A 9,787-nucleotide genomic window follows, 5' to 3' on the forward strand; every position below is an offset into this window, starting at 1 on the left:
ACAGGAATAAAATTGTAATCCCCTAAATTGAAAAAATATATATATATTTTTAAGAATACTGGCCACAAAGCTAAAGAACCAGCAAGAGCTGTCCCTGTTAGGTTCCAAGCCTCAACCAGACAGGGCTATCTGGCCACCCAGGGGGTAAATGAAGGATTGAGCGGGGGGGAGGGGGGAGGTTAATAACCAATAGGGGCAGCACAATAGCCCCTAAAATCAAGCCTCCACCAGCCCGGGCATGCGGCCCTACACAACCCCCGACACCCCTCCTCAACAGAGACACCAGCCAAAGCCTGAAATCCAACGTTGCGCTATCCTTGCCCCGATGCCAAACAATCCCGACGGAGATGGCAGAACCCAATCCCCCACGCTGGCCGAGAGCTTGCTACACTGCTCGTACCAGTGATCATCAAGGGACTGAAAGTGAGGAGGCAGAGGCTTACAAAGGCACGCTTAAGCCCCGCCCCCTAAAAGACGTGCCTAAAGCACGCCTCGCTGTCTGCTCTCCCTCCCGGGAGGCAAGCAATCCCCGTCAGCCTAGCTGCGAGGCGGCAGGCTGACGAAGATCCAAATGAGCTCCATCCTTCTCCCATACCCCTTTTTTGAGCCCAAAGAGCCACAGCCAATAGAACTCGCAGAACTGGGTGGGTTGAGCATTCACTGACAAGCTACATGATGATCCATGTTTCTACCAAAGTTTCTTTATAAAGTTGGGTGTCACAAAACGATGTTTTTTGTGCCATAGTTTATGGACCCTGCTGTGAAATGTGATTTGATGTTGCGTTTCAGAGGGTCCAATCATAAGTATGAATCTATGAGAGATCTGTACTTTAGATATCCGATTTCGTAACATGGTGGTGTGGAAATGATTGAGTAAATTTCTGTGCCATAAACAGTGGCCAGCGATGTGATAAGCGAGTAGATGTTGGTGGTGCTCACACACAAAGTTTCAAAAATTCATTCTTTGACATTCTGAGGATCCATGAGGATCTATGGTCTGGAACTCTGTTCCTGCTCCATGGGGTTGCCACGAACCCATGGACCCATAACTTCTGTGGTGCAGACTCTATCCATGGACATGATATGTGGTTTGATGTTGATGTTCGGGTGACCCCAAGCAAAAACCATGGGGATCCATGTGGTTCCATGGTGCAGGACCATTTTTATCTCCATGGTGTCACCACAAAACTGTGGATCCATAGTAATGGGATATAAGTTGTGGCCACTGACATGATATATTACTTGAGGGAGAGCTTGGGATAATATGAAGCAAGAACAGAAAAATCTGTTAGGATCCATGGTGCAGGACCAGTTTTGCTCCAAGGTGTCACAAAAAACTGTGGATCCATGGTTTTAGGATATAAGTTGTGGCCATTGACATAATATATAACTCCAGGGGGAGCTTGGGGTGATCCGAAGCAAGAACAGAAAGATTAAGATCCGTGGTCTGAAACCAGGTTTTTGGTCCCTGGCACTGCCATGAAGCTGTGGATCCACGATTTCTGTGGTGCAGACTCTGCCCATGGACATGATATGTGATTGGATGGTGAGCTTCGGGGGATCCAAAGCAAAAATCATGAGGATCCATGAGGATCCGTGGTCTGAAACCAGGTTTTTGGTCTCTGGTGCTGCCATGAAGCTGTAGATCCACGATTTCTGTGACGCAAACTCTGCCCATGGACATGATATGTGATTGGGTGGTGATCTTGGGGGGATCCAAAGCAGAAATCATGTGGATCCAAGAGGATCCGCTGTTCAAAACCAAGTTTTTGGACTCTGGCGCTGCCATGAAGCTTTGGATCCACGATTTCTGTGGTGCAAACTCTGCCCATGGACATGATATAAGAAAAGATGGTGAGGCTGGGGGGATCCAATGCAAAAATCATGTGGATCCATGAGGATCCGTGGTCCAAAACCAAGTTTTTGGTTTCTGCCGCTGCCACGAAGCCATGGATCCATTTCTGTGGTGCAAACTCTGCCCATGGACATGATATGTGACTGGATGGAGGGCTTGGGGTATCCAAAGCAAGAATCATGTGGATCCATGGTCCAAAACCAAGTTTTTGGTCCCTGGCGCTGCCATGAAGCCGCAAATCCAAGATTTCTGTGGTGCAAACTCTGCCCATGGACCTGATATAAGAATAGATGGTGAGGCTGGGGGGATCCAAAGCAAAAATCATGTGGATCCATGAGGATCCGTGGTCTAAAACCAAGTTTTTGGTCCCTGGCGCTGCCACAAACCTGTGGATCCATGATCACAAAAAGCAAATACTCACAAAAGCAAATACTCTGCCACAGATTTTGGTGCCTACTTTATGGCGCTACTGGAGTCTTGCTCTTTTCTACTATTACAGGCCACCACACGAGGAAAAAAGAGACTCTCCTCGGCAAGAAGGCCTTGCCGACTCCGCGGGGGACGTGACTCGTTTCGACTCATCCTCCGAGAGAACGGTTGACCGCAGGGGGGGGTGGGTGGGATGCTACTGTTCCTTTAAGAACTCAAGAGTCCCTTCCCACATGCGCTTTCGTCTGTCATTCAATTTCGCTTCGCCAGTACTGAACAATATCTTGTCCCAGGGGCGGGATAAGAGCCTCGAATGCGTCATCTGGCCTAGAGGCGTGATGGATGTGAGCGGAGGATTGGAGAATTTGCCCGTGACTGTTTGGCCGCGGCATGAGGAACCTCCAGGATTCCAGGTGACAGTAGGGAATTTGGCAGCCAGACTGACCCAGAGATTACGGCAGGAAGACTACGGGCTATGAGAATCCACAGGGGGGGAAAAGTGTGTCCCGGTTCCTGAAGTCAGTGACCTCGGCCATGAACTCTGGGAACTGTAGTCTTTGAGAGGGCTAAGTATTTCTTACTTGAAGATTTCAAACACTCTTAAAACTACAACTCCCAGAGTAGTGGTCTGTTGCTTCAGACCAGCACGGCTGCCCACTTGGATCTAACTCCCAGAGTGTTTGAGGAAGGTTATTTAACGGCAAAAGCGTAAATAAAGCCAAAGCATTTAGTTAATTCTGTGATTCTGGCTGGAAGACTAGTGTATAAATATGGATGGAACACTAAGTTCCAATCCCCAGTAAATTCTGAACTTTTAGCTTGCTGAGCTTGGTTGTTTTTTTCTTCCCCGAATGTTAGAACTTGGGACAGTACGATAGTCCCTTGATTTTCACGTGCTCTGATTTTAGAAGAGTCACAAACAATCCGTGTTTGTTGCATCATTTCCCGCAGTGCTCATTCTTTCCTTTCCCTATATTCAGGTGGGCAGCCGTGTTGGTCTGAAGCAATACAACAGAGCAAGAATTCAGTAATAACTTCAAGACCAACAAAGTTTTATTCAGAATGTAAGCTTTCGTGTGCATGCACACAAAAGCTTACATTCTGAATAAACCTTTTGTTGGGCTTGAAGGTACTACTGGACTCCAACTTTGTTTTCTTCCCCTAGTTTGCTTTGTTTTCTTCCCCCTAGGCTCCTGTAATTCCCTTACAATCGTACTTGAAGAAGGTACATGGTTGTACAAGTGATTTATTGCCCCGGTTTTCTGTGAATTGGCTTTTATTTCCCTCTTTCTCTGTTTCCTATCCTAGAAGTTTTCTTTCAAGTTGTATGTGATATCCGAGAAGTGTCAGACTTCCCCATATTCAGATAGCCTTGCCATTCTGAAAACTATATATTTGAACAATTGTATACTCAACTAGGAACCAACTCCATGGGGGAAGAAGCAGACTGCTTTGTGCCTGTTGAATTCACTTAAGTACACTAGTATCACAGGTTATTGACAGGACAATCTATTGACATCTGTGTGCTTAGAAAGGTGTAACTCTGTATAGTTTGCACTGTAGGTATAGTCCCCACCCCCCACCCCTTTTCCGGTCCTGAAATAGACTTTTCTAGCAAGATTGCCTGAACTTTAATAGGAAGACAACAGCAGAAGGTCATCTAATAAAGATTTGCTTATCACTGCATTTCAGCTCATTTCCAGAATCTTTCATCTACTTGTGCATTTGCCATTTGTACAGATAGTAAAGTAACTGCTCCCAGAAAACAAGAAAGCATTGCAGGGGAGGAGAGAGCAATAGTCAATGCTATAAACTAAAATGTACTATTAGGAACATTCCATTAGAGGTCACTCTTGCCTCTGACAAAGCGGCTTGATGCTTGACCAATTAGTTATAACGTTCTTTGGAAAACACCATTCCCTTTTGAAGTGCATGAATTTTTGGCTGCTGTTAGAGAGGAATTAATTTAGTATTAGTTTAATATTGTGAATGGCTCTCTTTTGGAAGGTGGGGGCATAAATGAAAACCTTAATACAGATTAGAAATTGCTCTTAAAATAAAGGAAACTTTATTTTGGCCACCTAAATCTGAAGTGGATTCAATTTGGAATATAGAGTAAGGAGCTAAAAAGCACAGAACCAAAGAAACATGTTTTAAAATATTCATTGAACTCCTTTACAAAATCTTTCATCTATTTGATGTCCAGCTACTTGCCTTTTCTCTGACTGGTACCATTTTATTACGATAGACCTAGAGCTGTCCTCCTAAATACAACCCTTCAGTTTCTCTTGCCATAAATGCTTTCTTAAACATTGCATAAATTTATATAGTGCATATGTGTGTAACAGATTAAAATGTGGTTTGAAACTGGACCAGTTTAGAGGCCCATAAAATTATTGATGCTAGTTTACATGTGACACATTAAAGAGTAAGTCCTACTGATTAGAGCCCCATGGCGCAATGTTAAAGCTGCAGTATTGCAGTCCTAAGCTCTGCTCACGACCTGAGTTCGAAACCCTGGCAGAAGCTGGGTTTCAGGTAGCCAGCTCGAGGTTGACTCGGCCTTCCATCCTTCCGAGGTCGGTAAAATGAGTACCCAGTTTGCTGGCGGGAAAGTATAGATGACTGGGGAAGGCAATGGCAAACTACTACCCCGTAAAAAGTCTGCTGTGAAAACGTTGTGAAAACAATGTCACCCCAGAGTCGGAAACGACTCATGATTGCACAGGGGACCTTTCCTTTTCCCTACTAATGGGCATTCTTTCAAATAAACTTACCTGGGATAGAGATGTCACAGTTCTCTCGGAATTGATGAAATATTACTAGATAAGCAAAGTATCTGATACAAATAGCAGTTATACCACAACGCCTGACATTGTACTTTTCTACTTCCCACATCCATCACAAATAGTTTTGCTGTAAGGTTTTGCCAAAAGGAGTCTAGAAGCTTGAGGTTATTTGATTTTCTTTAATGTCTACTGCAGCTGTGATAACTTTAGAAATTGCCTAGTGATGTTATAATTAATTAGCAGAGCTCTGTTCAAACAGTATGTAGGTTCTAAAGAACTGTTTATGCATTTGAAGTAAACAGAATTAAAAAAAAAACACCTGCCACCATATGTTTCTGTCTTCATTTCAATAAGTACACAAAAAGAACTTACACATTTTTCTTCCATTGTTAAAGGATGCATTTTTCATCAAAAAATACACTGAAGCATAGTTGGTCACTTCTGATAAAATTAGGAGCATGAGATTTGTGAGAGTTGGCAAGATAATTTTATCTTTGTGTTGCCTAATGAATGGCTTTAAATGAATTAAATTACTGTGTCCTCAGCTACTTCATGTGGACTAGCATAAAAATCATAAAAAATAGGTCTCTAAAGAAATAATCAAGGGAGCAAGTAAAAGAAAAGCAATCTAGGAAATCAACTGCACATACTTAACACATTTCTTCTCCCTAACTATTTCACTTAAGCAGAAGATTACTATTGGTACAAAAAAGATTAGCAAAATTTGCGCTCTGGGTTTGACCTTCACCCTAGGACGGTAAGCAAATTAAATAAAACCAGGAAGGAAGACATCCTACATGATCCAAACTTCAAATAGTAAAGCAATAGGGATGTTGAAAACAAATTATATTGAATACATAAATAAAAATAAGAATGTGCTTAATTTGACAGTGTTAAGTAATCCCAGAACACCTGTTTCTAATAGGCAAGGACTCAGGCTGAAGGAAAGTGCTGAAAAGAAGCATCAGAAATCCATAAAAGGTCAGGATATGGTTTTAAAAAAATGTCTATTAGGTGGTGGCTAGTTGTTCAGCCTGTTTCAGAATATCCTGAACTGGATGCCACATTTGTTCAGTCAGTTCTTCACTTTATTTATACCCACCTTTTCTCCCCAATGGGGAGCCAAAGGGGTTTACAATATTCTCCCTTCAGTTATCTTCACAAGAATTCTGAGAGGTAGATTAGTCTGAGAGCACGTTAATGGCCCAAGGACGCCCAGCAAGATTCCATGGTAGAGTTGAGATTTGAACTTTCACCTCCCAGATCCTAGTCTGATCTTCTAACCATTACACCACATAAGCTTTGTGAAATGTAAGCTGTCAATTGGTTTATAGTGCAACAGGTAGAACAGCAAATCTTCATTGTGAGCAGCTTTGTAATAGCTGGTGGGAAGGGCGGGATACTTGGTGGGAAGGGCGGGATATAAATCATAAAATAAATCAATAAATCAATAAAATGGGGCCAGCAGTCTTGCATGGAGCAGACTATTAGTTAATGATTTCCTCATATTTCTTTTACAGTATAGTCCAGATCATGTGGCTGCTGCAGAATGTGGACCAGACCCCTCTGAAATCTCCTTTTCGGGATGCAGCTGCCAGTCTGCTTCCTGCCTGGCTTCCACATGTCCATGTCTTCCTTATGCAGAAAACTATAAGAATTCATGCATCAACTATGAAGGAAATGAACTAGAGTATTCAAAGCCTGTTTTTGAATGCAACATTATGTGCCAATGTGGAGAGTCATGTCAGAACAGGGTGGTTCAAAAGGGCTTACAATTCAGATTGGAAGTCTTTAAGACAGCCAAGAAAGGATGGGGTCTTCGCAGTCTCGATTTCATACCCAAAGGCAAATTTGTGTGTGAATATGCTGGGGAAATCCTAGATCGCAGAGAAGCTTGTCGAAGGGTACAGCTACAGTCACCAAGTGATTCAAATTACATAATAGCAATAAGAGAGCACTTGCATGATGGACAAATCATGGAGACGTTTGTTGATCCCACATACACAGGTAGTGTTGGTCGGTTCTTGAACCACTCCTGTGAGCCAAACCTCATTATGGTCCCTGTCCGAATAAACTCAATGGTGCCAAAGCTGGCACTTTTTGCCGATCAGGATATCCGTGCAGAAGAAGAACTTTCATACGATTATTCTGGAAGACACCACAATTACTTCCCAGATTTGCAAAGAGATCAGGAGAAGCTACAAGAAGAGGAAATGAAGAAAAAGCCCTGTTATTGTGATGCCAAGACATGCACAGGTTTCTTGCCATATGATGGTTCTTTATTCTGTGAACAAGACACCACAAGTTGCACCAAAGAAACACTGTGAGAACCCAGGTCATGGTGGCTTCTAGTTTCATTCCCAAAACACTTACGCTGTGATTCAGCAAGGGACAGCAACATGTGGAAGTAACCTTCCACACAGGTAGCTGAAAGCACCTCAGGTACAGATCACCATCCACAGTGCAATGCTCATCCTGTTGAACTGGGCAAATGAGCTTTGTCATGTGCATGTAGACACCAGTTATGTGTAGCTGGTTGCTAGGTCAGGGACTTTGTACGCGGTAATCTTTGTTTTAATGGAATGTCAAAAGATGTTATGCCAGCATATATGTCTTACAGTCTTCATACTCTGATCCTAAACTCGTCTTCCAGGAAGCAAAGCCAGGTGTCACTGAAACTTATCTTTATGTGAACAGAGATAGCATCACAGGCATAGAAACAAGATTTCTGGCTGTGACTGTACTGAAATACATGACTTTAAATTCTGGTAAAGAAAGGAAGAGTAAATTAGACAGATTGCCAAATTAGCGCCTTATGACCACTTCTCCTCAGCAGAGTGATTGATCTAAGAATAGTTGTTTCAGAATATATTATCTATGTATGTAATCAACAACTGCCATCCTGTGCATCCTTTTGTGAAAATACATTGCTCTCCCTCTCCTTTCTGAAATACATCCAACGCCACTGAAGTTTCTATTTTCTGATCCATAGGTCATTTGAAGCAGAGTTCTTTCTTTGGCAGCCATTTTTCTAACTTTTCTGAACAGCTGGATAAGAGTGTATGAAGATAACCCCATCCTACAGACTGTCATCAGCACTGTTACTATCTCCTCCCCAACTCCATCCCCCTATACCTCTTCTGTGCTGGTCCCTGGCTTAATTGGATGACCTCAAATGTTGAGAATCAATGCCTGAACTCTGCACATCAGATCACTGAACACATTAAACATCTAGGAGTTTAATGAACACAAACCCAAGGGTAATAAACAGTGCAGTCCTAGGCAGATTTGAATCCTCCTAAATCCAGTAACTTCAGTGGCCTTAAGAAGGGTACAGCTCTGCCTAGGATGGCAGTGTAAGACTGTTACTGCTGCATGGTTGCTTGGTGGGAGTATGATTTTTGCAGGGAGAGATCAGTTTTGTCTCTGTCTGGAGGACTGAGTTTGTAAGGCTTGGGAAATCTTGCTTATGAGAAAATGGTTGTTAACTGACTGAAGGTTAGAAGCCAGGGGAAACGAGACTTTCTTTACATTTTTACAATCACTACAGCCTTTGCTGCTATAAATAGAAAGCATCTCTCCTACCTCTGGTACTCATTTTGTTTTGTCCATGAAAAGATTTGTGTGATTGGTGGGGGTGGGGAAAGGGCACTGAATTTTAAATAATGTCTTGATCCAATTAGCCTAACTTTTTGGTATAGATCTCTTGTATAAATAAACCATTGAATTTGAACATAGCATAAATTAGTGTTCAGTCTTTGGTTCTTATAGTCTGTTCAACAATTCCATTTTTAAAAAAACTACTAAGGACATAATGAAATCCTCCTGTGTGAAGGGCCAGGCAGCACTGGGGAGCAGCTGAATGTCTGGTCGCAATGCTAGCATAGCCTGGGGCAGAGCATAGGTGCTTACCTTAAATTACGCCACAGTGGTGGTTTTACATAAGGATGCTGAAAATGACATTCCTTGTTTTGTTTTCTTGCTATGAGAATACATCATGCTTTATAATTAGCCAAGTAATCTGCTCAAAAACAAATCCTTTGGTGTAAATATGGCCGCGCTGTTCTTTTCCAGAATGTAATTCTGTCTTGGCTGTATGACCTGAAACTGGCCAGTGCTGGAACTACTCACTTCTATGTCCATGCAGTGTGATTCCATGTAAATTCAGTCAAAACTACTCTACCATCTGGATGGCTTTTATACTTAGAGCAGCTCCAAAAGGCTGTTTGTTTACATCACTGTGTGGTTGGCTACAACAGCTTGGGTAACAAAAGACTTAGCATTGCCCATACTTCAGTCTCCTGCTTGGGAGTGGGCCCATTGCTCAGTGGTAAAGTATCTGCTTTGCATGCAGAAGGTCCCAGGTTCAGTCCCTGGCATCTCCAGTTAAAAGAATCAGATAGTGGGTAATAAGAGAAACCCTGAAACCTTGGAGAGTTGCTGACAGCCAGAGTAAACAATACTAACATCGATAGACCAGAGGTCTGCCTTCCACTGACAGCTCCATATAGTCATGCCTACATTCTTATCCTCCCAGGCTGAATCCAGAGATGGGGTATGACCACAGTCACAATTGAAACTACTTTATTTACTAGGCTAGTAATTGGATATAGGGGAAAAAATGCATTTTCTGAACAACTCACTGTTGCAGGTTTTTTGGGGAGGAGCAATTTGCCTACAAGAGAATAATGCTTTATTAAAGGGAGGTCTGCAT

At 42.6% G+C, this 9,787-nt stretch overlaps 1 protein-coding gene across 1 annotated transcript; it reads left to right on the forward strand.

Moving 5' to 3' along the window:
- Positions 1–2,584: 2,584 nt before the first annotated feature.
- On the forward strand, positions 2,585–8,817 carry LOC132572480 (histone-lysine N-methyltransferase SETMAR). Its single transcript, XM_060239580.1, has 2 exons — positions 2,585–2,697; positions 6,594–8,817. Exons 1-2 carry the CDS (start codon positions 2,623–2,625, stop codon positions 7,398–7,400), a joined length of 882 nt encoding a protein of 293 aa, XP_060095563.1. The 5' UTR covers positions 2,585–2,622; the 3' UTR covers positions 7,401–8,817.
- Positions 8,818–9,787: the final 970 nt, after the last annotated feature.

This window comes from Heteronotia binoei, chromosome 5, assembly GCF_032191835.1.
Source record: "Heteronotia binoei isolate CCM8104 ecotype False Entrance Well chromosome 5, APGP_CSIRO_Hbin_v1, whole genome shotgun sequence".
Taxonomy (NCBI): Eukaryota; Metazoa; Chordata; class Lepidosauria; order Squamata; family Gekkonidae; genus Heteronotia; species Heteronotia binoei.

Coding starts and splice junctions, on each gene's coding strand:
- LOC132572480 (XM_060239580.1), top strand. CDS start 2,623: ATGGATGTGAGCGGAGGATTGGAGAATTTGCCCGTGACTGTTTGGCCG. Junction 2,698..6,593: donor AGGAACCTCCAGGATTCCAG/GTGACAGTAGGG, acceptor TTTCTTTTACAG/TATAGTCCAGATCATGTGGC.